This window comes from Fulmarus glacialis, unplaced genomic scaffold (assembly GCF_000690835.1).
Source record: "Fulmarus glacialis isolate BGI_N327 unplaced genomic scaffold, ASM69083v1 Scaffold50440, whole genome shotgun sequence".
Lineage (NCBI taxonomy): Eukaryota > Metazoa > Chordata > Aves > Procellariiformes > Procellariidae > Fulmarus > Fulmarus glacialis.
The window spans coordinates 1-20,375 of record NW_009189244.1 but is presented as its reverse complement, the minus strand read 5'-3'; the positions used below and the strand labels follow the sequence as shown (position 1 = coordinate 20,375).

General features: G+C 36.9%; 1 protein-coding gene across 1 annotated transcript; it reads right to left on the bottom strand.

The window, feature by feature from the left end:
* Nucleotides 1–198: 198 nt before the first annotated feature.
* On the bottom strand, nucleotides 199–20,289 carry TEX11 (testis expressed 11; the record flags this gene model as incomplete). The annotated part of the gene is made up of 17 exons (XM_009581242.1): nucleotides 199–284; nucleotides 1,031–1,155; nucleotides 2,249–2,351; nucleotides 3,101–3,238; nucleotides 4,412–4,497; nucleotides 5,230–5,381; nucleotides 6,145–6,223; nucleotides 7,682–7,763; nucleotides 9,239–9,334; nucleotides 10,067–10,124; nucleotides 11,606–11,691; nucleotides 14,230–14,310; nucleotides 15,825–15,944; nucleotides 16,027–16,107; nucleotides 16,570–16,649; nucleotides 17,863–17,947; nucleotides 20,177–20,289. Coding segments are annotated over 17 exons (1,651 nt in total), but the record flags the coding sequence as incomplete, so codon positions are not given.
* Nucleotides 20,290–20,375: the final 86 nt, after the last annotated feature.

Below are 20,375 nucleotides of genomic sequence, written 5' to 3'. Positions count from 1 at the left end.
AGCAGCTGCGTGGGGTTAAACCACGACAAACATCTGTAGATATTAAGAGTTCAGGCTTGAGGTACATCTGCAGCACCAAAAAGACTGCTCACTAATCTTTCATCTACTCTGTTTTCCACCTTCCTCAATACAATAAATTATTTCTGAAAAAGAAACCAGAAAGATTTCTCTTTCCTTGTAAATATATTGAATTCTCACTTTAAAGCTGCAAATAATTGTCGGCAGTCCTGTAAATGTTCAGACAAATACTTCAAAGCTTTGATAGCCACAACCTGTTGTTCATTCTGAAAAGAAATTAAAACATGTTTTGTATAAATTGCACTACCTCAGTTACACCAAAAAAAACCCCCAAAGCAACAGCATATTCCAAAAGTCTGTGCAGTCTACTAGCAGGAAAAAGAACAAAGGACTCCGCACAGAAGAGCCTCAGAGTCAAGAGAAAACCATAAGGAGAGATCATACGATTCCATGCAAAAGAACAGGATCAGTACAGGTTGGCAAGGCTTTCAGCACTTTACAGTGCTATGAACAAAGCCCTAAAAGGCAACCAAAAGCCTCTTCTAATTATGCTAATGTAATCAGCCAGTTCAGACATCACTCAAGTCACCAATCAAGAGGCAAATTAGGAGGGACAAGTGACTTTTCAGTCTTTCATCGCTGACTTATGTGTATTTTGTACACGGGTTCCCCTTAGCACATCAAAGATCAAAGCCCAGAGGCAGAAAAAGACGTAACATTTTGCTAAGGAGAATTTTACAGAAATACACCATGTCATTTCCAGATAGCAACATTTATAACTCACAATCCTTTATCTTCCTGAAGAAATATTAAAAAATACAATTTCTTTATATGTGAAATCAATTTCTACTTCGCATTACACAACACATTTGAGTGAGACCTTTGTCACAGAAGCATGAAATACTTAGAAACGCATGAAATACATAGAAATATTAAAAGCAGGCCAGGTTACAGAGGTTACAGCTGTCCTACTTATATCAATAAAGCAAAGTTAAGACGTTATCTGCTCTACCTCTAAAGCAATTTGGGCAGCTAAACTCAGGAGGTTAGTGCCTGTATTTTCATCCACTCTCAGCTTTTCTTCACGTTGAGATGGCTTTTCTGCTAGCTTCCCCATTTCAATAACTGCTTCCACAGCTGAAATATACATAGGGAAAAATTCAGGTTTTTTTAGAGAAGCAATTGGAAGGTGGAAAGTTCTACTGTTTTAGTAAGGCTTTAGAAACGACTTACGAAAGGCTGTAATTTTTTTTTTAATACGAAAAAACAAGACAAGAAAACCTGACCACACCAGCACTTCTCCAAAATTATGCACTTCTTCCTAGAAAGGTTTTCCAAGCTACTAATCTAAGGAAACAAGGATGCCAAACAAATGAAACTGTATCTCACATCCTTAATTTTGTTCTGCTAAATAACTGTTTGTCACTGAAGACAGAAGACTTTCTCTAATACATTGTCTGGGCGTGATTCCAAGCTCCCACATCTTGGCTTATGCTAAGGGTGCTGCTGCTTTTATGTTCACACTGTGCTGTGGTTCCCATTCTATATTATGTGAACAAATTATGCTGTCGTTAAAAAGACGTATAGAGAACAATTAATTGCCACAGAACTCATCAGAAAATAAGCTCTGCATGTTACTCTGTATTCTAAGTAAGTATAGACTGTATTTCTCCATTTTTATTACTTGAATCAAGATTCTCATTAAAATATGAAATGGCAGAACTCATTATAAAGAAGAAAAGAGTCTACAGAGATATGTTATTCTTTAAATCATTTCAGTAATTCATGTATTTTCTGGTAACTTCAGGTAACAGAGATATTAAGAGCAGCAATAATGGTTCCATTAAGGTTCAGTAACTCAGTATCCTTTTTTTATATTGTATATGCATACAAAAGAATATTAGAACAGTAAGTATACAATAATTCTCACCCTGGGATGCTACTATAGCTTCTGCCCATGAAAAGATTAGAGACTTCCTAGCCAGAGGCTCCATCCAGACAATATCAGATATGGCAATGGACTCCACATCTTACATATTGTGTGCAAAAAGCATCCCACTCTGACAGTTTATATCTACAGCCTAACAGTTTCAATGATTTCACAGACCCTTCTTCTAGCTTCCCTCTATTGTGTCCTTCTTAAGATGAACAGTCCAAATCTGCTTAGTATTTTTTAATATATTAGGCATTTCTGCTCCTTGTAGTGGACCTTTTATCTTTCAAGTTCTACCTTTATCAGTATCTTTCTCCATCACTGCAATCTTATAGACACTGAATTTAGTAAAGATGCTGTTTGGATCACACCTCTCTGCTTCTTTAACTGCTTCTTTAGCCTGTTCACAGAATAGATTAAAGGAAATCAGTACAATGACATCTTGAAATCAGTAATATAATTTGTGATAGAAGAGAGCTAAAAAGATACACAAAATGTTAATGGTTACATTGTTGATATTTATATAATTACTCAAGAAGTTTGGCTTGGCAACATCTTCCCTGGAAAGAAAAGTAAAGCGACGAGAACAGAAGATGGCACCAAAGGCTGACAATGACCAGATAGAGGAAAAAGCCAATTCCTCAAAATTAGTGCTACAGAATCAGAAAGCAAGAGAAGCCCTGAGAATGCTGAAGAATTAAACTCCCTTCTGCCACTTTGAACTGTGAAGTTTAACACCCCCAAACCAGAAGGCCTAGATAGGTAAAGCAGGTACACTTCTCTGCAGAGGTGAGAGCTAACACACTGTTGTGGGAAGTTCTAGTGAGACATATCAAACGTTTTTCCTGCCAGTGCTCATCTGCCCTGAAGAGAAGACCACCTCTGAGAGGAAACCTGATATACTGAGGCATGGTCACACAACTTGTGGACTGTTTCCCCCATTAGAATGATAGGTGATACAAGAGGCCCCCACAGCAGCTAAGATGATGAACATCTCTCTGCCAAATGATGCAAATAGGCAAAGACAGTTCCCTCTCTCAAAGCAAAAGAGGTACAGTAACAAAGGTGTAAAATAAGTCCCAATGACATAGCCACAAAAATAAAAACAATGCAAATAAATAAATGTGTATACATATATATTATATATACCTTGTCAACTTGTTTCAGATGAAGATAGCAAGAGGCCATATTCCTTTGCAGCTTAGCCAAGTTCTGATCTATCTGCCCAGGTGTGTAGAAGCTGACAGAGTAATTGTACCAGTGAAGAGCTTCAGAATAGCTTTTTGCCTAGGAAATTAAAAAAAAAAAACAAAACCACCACACACAAACAAAAAAACCCTAAACACACCCTTATTTGGGTGATTAAACTGCCTATGTTTTCCCAAATTTAAAAAAAAAAGGTCAGAGGAAATGAAAGATTTAGATACTCAAGTATATTCTAGTGTAACCTTTCCCCCAGAAGAGCAATCATTGGTCCCACAATGCAGATAATACTTATTAGGAGAACTGACGCTTTACCTATTCCTACTCTTCCCTTATTCTTACAGCCATTATCAAAGATAGGACACTGGACTAGATGGGTCATTCATCTGACCTAGAAAGGACATTCTTATGACTAAATACAAAGCAGAAATATTATTTCAAAAAATCTCTCTCGTCACGATACAAAGCAACTGAAACTAAGAGAAAAAAACAAAAGTGTTTATCCCATTTAGACTATGAACCTTGATGATACTACGCTGAAGATATTACTCCCAACTATAGTTCCAATTTGGACAGAGAATTTATTTTAAAATGAGGACGGAAGCTGTGTCATTAGCAAAATTCCCTCCTTATCTACACAGATGAGAGGTAATAAAATGGCACATGTGTTTTTCTTTATATATTCAAGAAATGAGCATATGACAGAAATACAAGAGTAGAACATGAGCTCATTTTCTCCAAATACGGAAAGAATAAGGTGTCTGGTTTTGAATAACAGAACTTATACATACAGTACGAATGTATATGAACTAAGATACAATGTAAGCATCCAAAGCTGCTTTACATAGGCTAAAAAGAAAATCAATGTACAAATGATAACATTTCATGCTCCTTAAAGCAACAACTGACCATCAGAGGGTAAGAATTGTAAAATAAACAGCTCAATGTAAAAATATTTCCAGTTTTTTGTACCCTTCCCAGGACAGAACCAGAATGATGGGCTGCACAGGTTCGTTGGCTGATCTGTTCTGGCCGTAACTGTTCCCATGTACAAACCTTGAGATGAGGCTACCTGAAACTTGTTGTTGTAATGGAAAACAGCACCCAGATGGATGAAAATAAAACTAGTGCCAACTGGAACAGCGATCTTAGTAACAGCTTGCATTCTAACCAAAAATAGACATACCGAAGAGGTCAAAAAAAGCAGACCTTCATTTTTATTGATACAAATAACAACACTGCTTTTTGGTCCCAAACCTCATAATGTTTGGCAGCTCTGTCCCACAAGATAATGTGCAGCTGGTTCAAGGCTTCAGGCAACAGCTGTTTCCCAGTATAATGACCTGAAAAGACACTGCAAATCATCACTTTACAAGAACTTTAAGCAGCACACTGAGAAGCACCTAAGAACTATCTGAGAAAGACTGTCCCATAGCCTACAACAAAAAACACTGGCACAGCAATAGTTTCAGCCAGGACCCAGCGTTTCATATCCTGCTTCTGGAAAAAAAAAAAAAAACAAACAAACAAAAACCAACCAAACAAAACCCCCAAAAAACACTCGGTAAGAGAATAAATATTTTAATGCTTGAACTATGTAAATGTGGCTTTTGCACCTAGCTTGATGCTATGTAAAATACGGTCTGACTTCCAGAAGATCTGACAGTCAAAAAATAACTACAGTGCTACAGGTGCAACAGACCTGAAAAAGAAACTGTTATTCAGCTGCTCAAACAAGGATATGCAACCTGTTCTAATACTTACAAACACAAACACATTGGGCTGGATGGACAAAGTATTAACATTACACAGAACTTCTGATAAATGTTTCAAATCCCACATGTATCAGTCACACACAGTCTACACTGAGGAGGAACTGTGAATTTAACCCTGAGCTTTATCATGACTGTCATTCATTATGGAAGTTGACAGTTGTCATGCAAAAGAAACATAAGGGAAAACAGACACAAATAGTAAGAAAGATGAGAATAAGCAAAAAAGTGAAAATCAGAACTCAAGACTTTAGCCAACTAAATCTAGCTTTCGGTAAACAGCAGCAAAAGATGGATACAGACCTATAATAACTTCTTCAACCTTTTGCTTAGCAAGCAGTTCCCTCTTGTTCTGCAACAGGAACTCGATGTGGAGCAGGGTAATTTTTCCAAGGTCAGGTGAAGATTCAAATCGTTCAGGAACAGATTTCAGAAAATCAAAACCAACTGACTCCCTATTCACAGAGGTGCATTTTTAAGAGGCTGTACAAGAAGAGCTGTTAATTTTCCATTCTAAAGAATAACATATTCAGACCGTACACCATGTTTCTCATTAGTACTACTGGCACACAATCACACTGACAGAGTGAGTCAAGGTATGAATTTACTGCGGTTCACCTATTCAGTAGTAACTTCCTATTAGCACATGCTTGTTCCACAGTATTCACACAAGAGAGTGTACTCCTCACAACGAAAGAGTAAGAATTTACTGCAAGATAGAAGTATATACATAGCTAATCATGATGGAGCATTCAACAGTGTGAAATTTCATGCCTCAATTTATTTTGCAGTAACTTGTTCATCCTTATACTGTTTTTCACAAGAATGATTCTGGGACTCCAAACTCTTTCATTCTGAGGGTTGGTTAGTTAATATGGAAGAAAGATTTCAGATAATTCCAGACTCATATATATATTATTCCAGATATATTATTCCAGATATATATTAAAACTACATAGGGAGAATCTTAATCATTCCAAAGTAAGGCTACAGCATTGCAAATTGCCACCCAACATTCTTTCACACCCTGTTCTGCTGCTGCTGCCATAATCTGTATCACCTTGCTATAGAAAAGACTCCCTCTCAAAACTGTTTACCTACCTCTGGGAGTTTTTATTTAAAATAAAGCATCACTGTATAACAGATGTTCTTTGCTTATAAAAGAACACCTACAAAGCCCAAATATTGTGTTCACCCCACTTAGCGATGCTTTCATACCTTCCATGCTCCAGCAGCAGTTTGGCAGTATTCAAACAAAAGTCTAAAGACATCTCATGGTGCAGGAATTCTGCAACAGCTAGACAGAACACAGAGCAGTTGAGATTATTTAACCAACTTAACTGCTCAATTCACCATTTACCTCTTACAGCTTCTTTGAAAAAAAAAAAACAACAAAAACAAAAAAACCAAACCCAATATAATAGTTCTAAAACAAAAGGAAGAATAAAACATGTCTATTGTGCTTTGACTTTCCTTTCGCTGTACAATTAATGTAGTGCTACAGAAAGGTGACAGACGGATAGCCCTGGAATTCTAGCCCTCTGTCTCTTTAACAGGAACAGCATAGGCATTAGTAGCACAAATTTTTGCCTCAAGCTGCTTTGCATCAAAATGTCTTATCCTTATCCAGCAGGAACCACTTAGGACTGAGGTCAGTGCTCAGGCTGTGTGGTGGTATCACATTGCAATGGGAACTACTTAAGCCTAATGCCTTTAGCATCAGCTGGTGCTGGTAAACAGGTATCAGTTTTAGACCACTCAGATAAAGTTTAAAAATTGCTAGACTGTGCTGGATGGTTAATAACAAGATTTATACATTTGTAGCTTGGATGAGATCAGAGAAGGAACACATAGGGACATGACTGTAACATGTTAAATGAAGCATTTCTAAGGCACTTCTGTACAAGTGCACAATACAAGATTTTAGTCAAATGCCTAAAACTTAGCAGGAACCTTCACTCAAAAGAAAGAGAAGTTGCAGCGCATACTCACAACACTCTTTTCTGCCAGCCATACAAGAAAAGACAGACATCCACTCATTTCCAACCATGAAGAGTACAAAGCCTCGCTTCTTTAAGATTTCATTATTTATGGAAATAAATTTCTCCTGACACATTACCTTTCCTATATTAAAGTCTCCCCAAAACTTTCTTCTCTCTCATGCTAATAGAAAAATCAGTTCTCTTCAAATGACAAGTTTGAGGAATAAAGAGAAAAGAGTTTATATGCCCCAGATAAACTAAGTAAACTCTGGTAACACAGGTTTATAACAACACACTGATCAGCACTTGATGTTTCTTGGACAAAATCTGCAAAATCACACACAGAGAATAGCAATGTTTCACAAGCCTTTCTTCTATGCTGACTGCATAAGAGACAATCCACCCTTCTTGAGTAACCTTAGGCATATGTCTAAAATAAACCATACATTTACATTGCTATATTTTCACTGTCTTCATTCTAACAGGCTTCACAGTCTTCCCCCTTCCCTATTTCCAGCAAGTCTACTTACATTCTCAACAAAAACAAAATAATGCTTAATTCAAACTTACATTAGCACCTGGATAACTCCTCTGTTAACACTGACTACTATGTCTCACACTCTAAAACCAGAACGACATTTAGCTAATGAAGATTCCTCCAAAACACAAGAGAAAGAAAAGAAAAAAAATAAATCCTTATCTACAACTCAGGCCATCTTCTTGGATATGGAGTAGTATGACCTTACTATGAAACATATACAGAGCTGTGATACCTGAGTTGATATCTTCATCTGATGCTCCACTTCTAAGAAGAATTTTAACTTTCAAAAAAAACCCTGCTGGATGCAAATTCTCCTGCACAATGAAAAATACTACATTACTGGGACAGCTATTTGTAGAATACAGATCTCGTGAGAGTCCAGCACATTCATAACACAGACAAATATTAGGAAATCACATACACTCCACTGTATTCTTCAGTTCCATTTTAATGACTGAAGCAACAGGTAGGCAATTATTTTCTTCTTAAATGCAATGTGCATCGTTATTATTATTTCTTATACTTCCAAAAGACCACAAGAACAATGAAAGCAAGAGATACATGATTCTCATTTTGCTGTGGCCCATTTCCGATACTTTTAAACAGAAACTGAACAACACTGAATGACAGAAACATTTCCTGCTTTTCTATGTGTGAATTGCTTGGATTAGTCCAGAATTAATATGAGCAGAATTCAAAAGTAGCTAATAATAATGCAAAATTTAGGAGAGAACAACAATGGGAGCAAATAGAAATAACGAAGACTGTATACTAGAGCTCTCACTAAAACAGTGCACATTCCAGACTCTAGAATAATAATTTTCTTCTAGTTTTCCATACCCTCATACAACATCAAAACATACATTATCAAAAATGATGATAAAAACACTTTCCACCTCAAAAGGTTTTACGAAAGTAAATACAATAAAAACTGCAAAGAGCTTAGATACTGTGGTGGCATGTTATTTGAATTATTAAAATACACTGCCTTTTATCCTGATCTCAAGAGCACGTGCATCATCATCTGTCTGAAAGTTTTAACAGCATGTAGAAAACTGAATTTGAGCTTTCATTTAAGACAGGATTTTATACTTAAAACTTGTTTTGTATGAAAGAGATAATGGAAATTTAAAAATGGTCAACCAAAGACAAATACAAATTTTTCAAATTTAAGTCACTGTAACTAATAACTAACTTGAAAAGATAGAAGCACAAAATTAATTCAAGTCTTTATATGGGAAATGGAATTTGTACAAGAGCAAGAGACCTCACTATAGTGACTGCTTAGAGAGGTATGAACTTTCTTCAGGGTAGCTGGTATGTTTATACAGCTCATTTTTCAGGTTCCAGAAGAAATACAGTCATGTTAGTAAAGTGCAATAGCTAAATTAATTGTTTGAAATAAGACTGATGTAGCACGGCTACACAGCTTTCAAAAATGAACTCTGTTTGGCGCTTGCTCAAATATTTGTACAGATAATGAGATGGGAACTCAAAATGTAGTACGGACATATCCATTATAACCAAAGCAAGACAAAAGGTCTGGTGCATAAAAAGCCAGCTGCTATAAATCTCCCGTGGACCACACTGTAGTTTATTCTGTTTGTACAATTTTCATGAATGGGTGCCAGAGAAATTTTAGTCATATCACTATCAAAGGACCTTACTATTAATAGGTATGAGGGAGCAAGACAGCTCTACATCTACATGCAAAGAAGTAATTCTCTATAAAAAAGCTGGGAACATCAAAACATAGTTATACACTATAAATACAGTAACACATTACTACCTGATTTGCCAAGCTTATAGCCTTCAATGCCTTGTCAAGATACAGATTGCAATCCCACTCGAAATAGGCTGTAGCTAACAATCGCAGCACTTTAGCCTGGAAAGAGAAACAAACTGGAAGTTTAAATGCCATCTGAAGAGCAGAAAAAAAAAATAGCGACACATGAACATACATGTGAATACAAAAGACTTAAAATTTAAGGTCATGAAAAATAAAAACTCTTTGAGTCAAAAGAGTGCCTGCCTGGTATCAGACATATAAAGTGATTGCTCAGTTCTGAAGCGTATCCAGTCTTCAGCACTGCAATTCACACAGGACATGAATCAACTAGAGTTCAGAGGAGAACAGAAGGGTAGCAAAGAAAATCAGAGATGTGGAAAAAACAGAATGAAAGAAGAAATTGAAGGAACAGGAGGTACAAACTTCACTGAGAGAAAAGAAAAAAACAACACGAAGACATATATGATAATGGCTTTCAAATATATAAATGATTTATATAAAGAGGAAGAGATTAAAATCTCTATATCCACTGTGGATAGAGAAGAAGAGATGGCCTTTCAGGGTCTACTTCAGCCTTATTTTCTACAATTTAATTTCTGTGAAATAGTAGATTCAAATGTGATTTAAGGGCACCCATCAGTGACTGAACTCTCAGACTGACACTCATAGCAACTGAACTTGCAGATTTGCCAAACTTCATAGCAGACAGTACTAAAGAGAAGGCCAAAGAATCACTAGTCAGGTTTGGCACAGCAGAGGCAGATGATACAGTGGAGCCAGGTTAATAAAATCCTCCTATTTGTAAACAGCAATTTCTTTACTTCTTACCTGCATTTCTTTGCCAACAGAATATTTCATGTCCATCTTCCCAATGTCGTAACTCTGGCTATCAATGATAAGTGAAACTTAGAATTAAATGGGATGACAGAGATAAATTCATCCAGTCTTCTGATATGTGCAACATTCCTATCCCTTCCCACTTCTTAACCAGTTAGAAACCACATAAATCACACAAACTAATCTCAGTAGACATTCTTACTAGAGAACAGAAAATTTTGTTTTCTTTCTAAATCCTCACATTAAAAATTGCACTCAATCACTTTCTTCAACCTGTTGCACCACCTTCTACAACATCTTCTATTCAAACACTTAGTAGGCTTTATCAGTTTTAACCACAGGGGTTTTGAAGAAGCAAGTGTCGTCATTCTCACCTGACATATAATATAGTCATACACAAAAGTTATACATGACCTGGTCTCAAGATCACAGCAAATCAATAGCAGAGACAGAAACAGAACCTGGGAGTCATGACTCCCCATTCTTTTTCTAAAAGTTAAATGACAGCACAAAGGACCACCCAGGAGAAAACACAGTGGTAATTCCACAAAACCAGATTCAATTCCAAATGCTGTGAATGAAGAACTGTTAGAAAGAAAAATAATAACTAGGCATTTGTTTTCTGATCTAATATATTCTCAGTACAGGGAAATCTTAACACACTAGATGGAGCTACATCTCTTTCTCCAAATAATTATTTGCACTTTGCAAAGGTTTATTTCCTCCTCAAATTTTGTCATCAGGATTCGGTAATTTTCCACAAGAATAAAATATAAAATAATCTCCAAAGCACCAGCTGTAATTAATTCTAAGCATTTCTACAAATCCTTTTTGACAACTGTGACCATAACCATTTTGAATTTGACATGTTGCCATTTGTTTTCTTCTGACTATTTAAAAGAAAAAGAACAAGAAGAAATAAAAACAAATTTTCTGAGCTGAGGCTGTGACCTTGGCATGAGGATACTCTTCCCAATAGCCTACATTTTTTCTTCCTTAGCAGTACCACATTACTTATTTGGATCCTACCCAAACCATCTCTAACTATTCCTTTTCCACCTTGATGGTTGTGTCTTTCATCACTCAAGGAACTTGCTCTCAGTGAAGCACCTCCTTTATGAGAAATTCAAACACTGTTTAAAACAAATCCATTTAAAACTGGTCAGAAGAATTCGTCTACTCTTTTTCAAATCCCTTCACTATCACTTATGAATGGCACAAGAACTGGGAACAGCCTCTTCATAAAAATAATCTCTTCGGAAGCAGTGTTAGGGAGAGAATTGATGAGAACCATGGAAAGAAGACTTTCCTTCTAATGACATGAAAATCTATGTGGAAAGCAGACATAAACGTTAGGCAACTGAGTTAAGACAGTCACTAAGTATTTGCTCAGCTAATTTGGCTCAGCTAAAATCTTGTATTCTCACATTTTTAATTAAACCTCTACTTTCCCTTTTCCCCCCGTCTCCTTCACACATATTTTTACATCTCAAAAGCAGGATTTTTATTTTGTTTGCCTTTGCACATTACCTGAGCCAGAAGGAGCTCTGTTCATACCTCTTCCATTCATAGGTTTCCACTCCAAAATTGTAACAGAGGATTGACAGGTAACAAGTCTGCAATAAAAGACTCCTGCTTCTACAATATTCTTGCAGAAACACTATTAGATCTATGGCGCTCCAGTCTCAGATTCTTTAAAATGCATTTTACTTTAAAGATATATCCACTGTTATCACTTCTGACCTTATATAAGGGGATATTGAACATGACTAAAATGGAATCATAATTGTGTGGGAAAGTGAAGCATCATTAACTAGTCCAGGACACGCAAAACAGCAGGATTCTTGAAATACATGAGGTACAATAGTTCCTCAAGAAATCATGCTGAAAGCACTAGAACTGTGTAAAGTAAACAATAGAAATTAAAACTTGAGAGGAAAAGCTGGAATATTACAACTTCATTTTTAAAAATGACAAAAAAGTTTTACATAGTTAAGTGAAGAGGACTCTACCTCTTCCATGGTAGGCTTCTTCCCAGCATGTCTCTTTGGGATTAAAAAAGCATCATCCACATTACAAATTTTAGGAGAAAACTGGTTTTGAATGCTCGGTTATTCAGAGCACTGTTGCCTTCTGCTTTATCAGTCAGCCCTAACAATGTCTGTTCATAAAAACTTGTCTTTCCTTTGAAATGATTTGCAGCTGTCATATGTCATCCAAAGAAGAGACAGAAAAGTCATTTTATATGCTAACAGGCTGCCAATATTTACATCCATTTTGCCTCTGCAGTAACTTTCTTTTCCAAGTATAAATGATGTTTCTTGCAAGTGACTACACATTTCAAATCCTCAGGCAAGAATGAGAGAGGTAACCCAACACCTTGCTTCAAATTTATTGTTTATCTCATTGCAATCCAGAGACAAAAGCACAGATTCAGTATGCATGAACAAACACAAACAAACAAACAAAAATCAAATCATTCTCAGACGAGAAACCCTTATTTTTCATAAGTTCATTTGTGAACGTTTTCTTTCCAGAACATAAAGTTTACTGTATTGAGAGGGTTTCATGGAAAGTAGGCATACTGTGGCATACCCCAGTCATTTACTTGCATGCTTGGAAAAGACGTATTTCAAAGGATAATTAAAATACTATTTCAGTGAATGACTATGTTCCAGGCATCAAGCATAACACTAAACATCCCCATAAACCTGGCACCTCTCTGAACAACAAGTGTTTGGAACAATTTTGGCATTTCACCCTGTAGGGCAAGAGTTCCCAGTTACGGTTCACAGACCGCTGACGATCCACAAGCTGCAAATCCTCTCCAGCTGATCGTGCTACCATACATTACCATAACACAACCACCTCCTTGTGATGCTCTGCAAGTGGTCTCTGGTACAATGGGAGCCTGGAAGAGTTAAGGACCGACCTAGTGGCCCAAAAATTTCCAAGTCACTCAGCAATCACTAGCTGTTTCCTTTTTTCTCATTGTTTAAATAACACTCTTTAAACCAGAAGTAAATTGCATCTCTCGTGATCAGAAACCTTCTCCTTGTCTGCTCCTGGTTTGTGCTCCTGGTTTGTGAAGGGCATTCATCATGAGAAGTTTAATATTATTTAATGGAGGAGTTTAAGTGGAAAGCATGAAATGAAATGAAGAGATAAAATTCATTTAAAATGAAATGCAAAGATCCCAGCGACCACTTTCAACAATTCACAGTGAGAAGCTCTGCTCTTATGATTCAAATCAAAGCTAGACCCCTGCAACTGACTTAGTCACTCAGATGCACTGAACAAGGCCTGCAGATCACAAAAAACAATCTAAAATTAGTTGGAGTTTAATTGGTTAAAAACGCAATTAAACTCCAACGATATTTCTCTTTCAGAATTCGTATCTACCCCTTTGAATTTTATTACCTGTACCACAGAGACAGGAACAAAATGTTTCTTAAATATTGGGAAAACATTGAAGTAAGCAAATGAAAATAAATGTGGGGAAGTTTATTCCGATATAAACATATCAGACTTTCATCTTTGCAAACAAAGAACTAGTCTGCATATGCTAGAGTTTGTTTTCTTTGGACATTGTTCTATGACACAAGAACTACAAAAAACACAGTTTAGTGCAATGGGAAGCCTCCATTCATAGCTCTACAGCTTCATGAAGATGATGATGAGTACTGAGGGTAGTGACAGACTTGCATATCAAAAACTTATAACTCAGCTCTTCTCTTGTTCCATCTGTCTCTAGACAAAAGTTCACATGGGTACAAGTGAAGAAGCAATATACAAGATCAAGATGTAAAACGCAGCTGGTTCTGCAGAAGAGTAGGTGGCATATTCAACTTAGAAATCTTTTTGCCTTGCTTGCCGATTTGTCTTCTCTCATTCTTTAGGAAGAGTTAATCATGCTATTTCAAATGATAAATTATGAGAAACAAACAAAAAAAAAGAACTTTGAAGAAAAAAACCTGTTGTTTCCATGCAAAATTTTTAGTAAGAAAATCTCAAAGAAGCAACCAACCACAGAAGAGATACACAGTTCAGAGTACTTTGCAAAATGTTATATGGTGTATGTCATTCTTTAATATATAGAGAGGAAAGCAGATTTTCAAAGTTTGGAATAATAAAGAAGGGATGATTTCACTTACCTCTTTTGGTAATTTCATCAACATATCTTTGCAGCGCTGCACGCACATCACTGCTTTCTGAAAATCCCCTTGAGCAACTGCCTAAAAAAGCAGTACAGCATGCCAACAAACCGTTAGTGAGCAACTTGTCCTTAAAATTCATTAAAAGGCTGATTCTCTAAAATAGGACTTGGGTTTTTCCCCATTCAGTAAAGCTAGGTTTGGAATTAGATATCTGTCCTTACAGTGCTACAATAATTCTGTATATTTCTCTATATTGCCAGATGATAAAGACATCCAGAAAAACACTGCAGTCCTTAGGTAGTGTGAAAAGGCCAGATACATGGGAGAAGTTCATTCAGATGTTAAGATGATACAACAGTTCAGCAAATCTTAAACCACCTCTCCAATAATTTAAGGTCCTTTTTTGTCTCCATGATCAAATTAAAAATTTTGGCCACTCCTTTGGCCTGCTTAGGGAAGCTCTTGAGAATTTTGGAGATAGTACTCCCCTTCTAGATACTGAGGTCAGTGGTATTATCAACAAATGCAGGCAACTACATTTTGTTGTATTTACACTCATATGTCTGTAATACTCTTATAGCATTGATAAAGTACTCAGAAACTTCAGTCAGGCACAACAATGCCTCACAAAACTTAGAATTTCTAAATTACATACTTTGAATTACTGTAATTTGTGTTGTTGATCCCCTAGAAAACCTTTAGCACTTTTTCAGACTTCTCTCATATTGCACTAGGCTTTTTTTTTTAATAATTATCACCACGATTCTTACTTCATTTGTATGATGACAGAGGTTGAAACTTTAAAGAAAATACCAAATGTTATGGAACTCACTATTTCCAGATTTTGTAATTTTATATTGATTCTCCCACGGTTTAAAGCCTTTATACGTGGAAAGCAGCATGTATGAGGTCACGGAAGAGAGGGTATTCATGTATAGAAAGATCTCTGTGTGATAGCATATAATATTAATAGCTTTGATGATGTTCATGAGTTTGCAGAGTCATGAAAGTTGTAAGTTACAGAAGACTTTGCACTCGTGGCTTATAATACCTGTTAGATATGAACCTTGGCTATCTGCAGCCATGATGAATACTACCTTCATATACTTTCAATCAGCCTAGCTGAAAATACTGGCGCAGTATGATGAGCGTTCCAAAGTGACTAGTCTTGTTATGTATACAAATATACATGAATACACAAATGCAGTTTGGGGGACCCAGGCTCTACACAAGTCCTATCGCCCTTCCTCAGTCAAGCACAGGACACCTTTGGAACTGACACATTTATGATTCAGAAAGGCAGCTGTTTGTTTTAGAAACAGCCATGCTAGCCAAATCATAGGGCAACAAATCTGAACTAGAAGATATAAAACACCACAGCAGAAAAGACTGCTATAAATTAGGCAAATTAAAAATCATTAAATGATTGCAACACTGAATGCAAACACAACAGCTGCTATCTTACATCTGAGTAAAGGAAATATATCCCTCAGCAAATCTTCAATGCCAAGCATTCACACATCTAATAACCAGGTCAGAGTTTCCCTCTATACCCCTAGTGACTTATAAGGAAAACTGGGAAGAACACATACTGATTCAGCCTGATAAGAGAGTACTTTGAAGAGGTTCTTCTCCACATCAGCTCTGTGCACGTGAATATCTGCTTCACCATCGCTCCCCTTAAGTAACTTCGCATATAGTTTTTCTATACTCTGGAAAACAAAGCATAGGCATCACCCATAGAACTTACGAATAGGCATGCTTATAAGAAATTAAAACTGGAAAAGAACTTACACTCATTGCAATCTCTAGAAATCCATCTGCAAGATCAGCTTTTCCAATATCTATCCATCCTTTCCCAGTTTTCATAGACATCTGAAGGAGAAAATGGTGAGTGCTTTGTGAGAATATAGTCACTTTCAAGAAAGGAACGTTAGCTCTCCTTTCGTTGATGCACATATCTAACATAGGAGAGGGGTATTTCAGCTCTTCGATTTCCGACAAGCACCTCTCACGTCTGAATGAAGTCCTTAACACTTAGATGCAGCATAAGACTATGCCCTACTAGACAATATTATAAGATACTGAATCAATATGCTACTCATATAACATTTTACCATATGACAAAGATGTAATGCTAACTGCACTGTCCAGAAATTCCTAACTGCACTGGCTCAGCAAGGTACCCCTGTGATAATACAGGTCCCCCTTCAGCATGTTCATATTCCCCAGAACTACAGGTATATTTCACTCTCTTTCCAAAGCAACTATAACAGGGTTTGAAGGTTTCCCTTAATGATCAACTGTACTTCATCGCTCACCCACCCTTAGCCTTACCAAAATCTGTCTTCGAATAGTTCCCTCTGGAGGATCACTGCCTTCACAAAGGCACACCAGTCTGCAAGCAACAAACCGTACTGCAAGAAAACAGTGCAGACATTCATAAGTTCCTTTTTCTCTTCTTTTTTTTTTTCTGAAAGGCAGGCCCTGCCGTATCTGAAAGACTGCTTGCCGTTTTAAATTACAAGAGAGAAAAATTTGAAAGCCTCAGGAGTCAAAGCAGTCTGAATTTTAGCCAAGCTGCTTAAAACTGCTTTTTAGGCAGTAAGGGAAAAAAAAAAATATTCTCATCAAAATACCTATTAAACACTTTAGAGAGAGTTTAAGTTAAACCATGGTATTCAAAGACTTAATTATATTGCAGGTGCTTACAGTAACATGTCTTCAGAGCCTCAAAATAGCCTTCAGCAAAATAGGGAAATGAAGTTTAATAATCTTTACATTTTCAAAGTAAAAAGCAAAAATATTTTCAGGCCTTCCTTATACATCAGGGATGGAAAAGACACCACTTAATGTATTTCAAATAGCCCCTCCCTGGCCCTTCAGCTGTGATAAAAGATCTGAGAACATTATGCTCTACAATTACTACTTATTTTGTGTAAACTTACCCTTCTCCCTTTACCTGATGTAATTTATATGATGCAGATTATACATAATTTTGACTATAATCCCTCAAGACAAAAATGTAGGCCAGATATTGCAATCCTGCAGAACCACATAAAGAACAGGTTGAGGGAAAAGACCAAAAGGTCACTTCTGCTTTCGCCCAGCCCTGCTCCTGGCTCCAAGCAAACCCACCAGCTGTGTAGCTGGCTAAAGCAGGGAAGTCAAAAGAGGATTTAGAGTTTTTTCTGTACGTAAACATTGATGAGATTGTTTCTTGATGTTCATTGATGAGATTGTAACTATCTCACTTGATATAAATTAAGTGACCAACAGTCTAAAAATTACATCTATGTTATTTCCATACATTTTTATATTAAAACCGTAGCATTAGAAGGCAAATTACAGCTTCCTTTGGTCACACCACCTCTTTACTGATGCTCTGGCACAGAAAGGGGGAGTGATAAGAATGCCTACACCGATTCTGTGTCACGAGATCACTATTACACCAAGATGCTCTTTCCTGAACAGTTTATACAAGCCTAGCAGTGTATTTTCCTCTGTCTACACCCTATCTGCAAAGATCCAAACAAATCTACAGCACTACATATATGCCTCTCAGCAGTTTTTCCTTTTCGTGCTACAGCACACAAGACACATTTAGGAAGGTATAGAACACATACGTACGTTTAGCTCTTTGCTCATCATTAACAACAGAACCCGTGTGTTTGGTCACAGCCCAGTTCCACAGGCTTACTGCGGTCTCTTCAACCTGAGTAGGAGAATTCCATTAAATTTAATTTTGTCCTGGATTTGGGTCACATTGAAATTTACTATTGGAAAAGGAATCATCTTTCATGTGTAACACAGTAATGACCTGTCTACATGTTTGTGCAACTTCCTTTTATGTTGGAGTCAAAGGTGTGAGTTTTCTATGAAACTGTTACATGATCCCACAGGGAGATATGGGATAGTGACCTGAAAACAGGCATGCTGAATGGACCACATAAGCATTTCTTCAGCTAAAAGTATGGATCATTCTTTTCTATTGATCCATCATTTCAGAAGAATTGTAAATAGCTGGCAGGAAGCACATGCTCTTTTCATAAGTATATTTCATAAGACATATTCAGTCTTATAAAAGACTATTTCACATTTTCTAAAAACATTAGAACACTTCTAAGATGAAGCAAGGTAAGAAAGAACATGACTGTGTAAATCCGAGGCTGACAAGACCTGAAACTAAAAAGAATTAATTAATCACAGGACCAATAGCACATGTATGTCACATCATCCATCATTTACATTGCCTTCAGCTCCAATTTGAAAGTATGCATTATAGCAAATTCTGTAAGTGAAGTGGTGGACTTCAGAAACATTCAAATATGTTCCTAAACAAATCCCATTAATCTGTCATATTACTGCAATGTCCTAACCTGTGTTTCTATCAAGTCCATTTCCAAACTTAGCAAAACATGACCTCACTTACCCTATCCATCTGGGATGAAGTTTTCTCACAAACACTCATAGATACAAAATTTGTGCAACTGCACATCATCATGTCCAAAATACAACTGATTCACTGGCAGCTCTCAGAATACATTATGTACATTCTAAACAGATGTTGAAAAATTTAAAGGGATTGGAAAAGAACTTTAAGAACTGTATCAGGTTTGAAAACATATCTATAGTAAGGCTTCACCTCTTTTGCTTATCAAAAAGAAAACTAAGTAGTTTAATTGTTTTAAATACCTACATCAGGAATCTTCTGATATTAGCAAATAAACAAACGCTACTTGCTACATACTCATTAAAAAGATGATGCAGTCCTACATAAAGGCAATAAGCTCATTTAACAACCCACCTTGAAGGGTTGCACTTTCCATCACTTCAAATCCTAGTTTCCATGGCAGATCTTGCCTACCAATACCCTCTTGCCTACCTAGAAGACATTTTATGACCCCTTTTATTGAAGATATCAGATTACAAATTAATGATTTCTCCTTTGTTTAAAAATAATTTAGCCCAACTGATTCAGGAAGAACTGAAGGATACCAGTTTTATGCTCCTGTATTTCTTCATAGACTGCACTAAGCATACTTTCTGTTTTGACACTTGCTAACCTATCTTGCTCCTTGTCTCAAATTTAGGACTTTCAAAATCAGTCTTCCTTAGATGATAATTGCTATGAGTTAAGTCTCCCTTCAAAATATAATTCTGGAGGAAAAGGTTGGACAATACTAGGCTGGTCTTGTTTTTATTCCAGATTCATGTATTACTCATCAGACTCCTTTTTGAAAAAGACCTTTTAAAGTAGACGTTTACTACTTTATAAGTACTTCTCTAGAAGAAATATACAGAAGGAAAAAAAACTAAAATTAAAAACATTATAAACAACAATTCACTTTTATAATGTATGAAAATGAATACTTCCCACTCTAATATTATGTACTAGGTTTACCAGACAATTAAAACAACATGCTTGCTTGTTTTCTTCTTCCTCAAGTATCTGCTATCATTATCGGAATCCGTGGACAGGATGAGGAGGACCTCTCCTCCAAACCAGTACCAAATTTTTAATGCATCAGCAGTCTATGCTTGCATTTTCACTTGAAATTACAATTAGATACTACTAGACAATTGAACTAATAAAAACTTTAACATCACTAAGACACCAGTAACCTTTCCCATTAGGATGCACACTTTTACACTTAGGATCAACATTTTGCATTGACTTTTTAAATGTAACATTTTCACTTTATTTTGGACTTTCACGCTATAAAAGATGAAAAAATAAACAGTTTTGTTTACATTCCAATAGCGCTAGAGTTAAATGTTTAGCATCAGCGCAAAAGATGGGAAACGAGTACGTGCTCGCAGAGCTGCGGGAACCGCAGCCACCAACCTGGGCGAGCGCTGCTGCGTGGTGCGAAGCACGTGAAACCCCCATTTCTTCAGGAGGGCTGGAGAGGGGCATCGGGCCGGGAGCCTGAGGCTCTACCTCAGCCGCGCTCCCATCCTCCTCAGAGATGCTCCCCGCCGCCTGGAAGAGCTCCTCGGTGAGGGCGGCGATGCGGGATGGCGCCTCCTCCCTCAGCAGCTTTCGCACCAGCCCTGTAAGACAGGACGAGAGGGAGGCGTGAGATACAGCCCAACAGCAGACGGCAGCTCCCAGGCGCCTATTGGGAAGGGGTACCTTC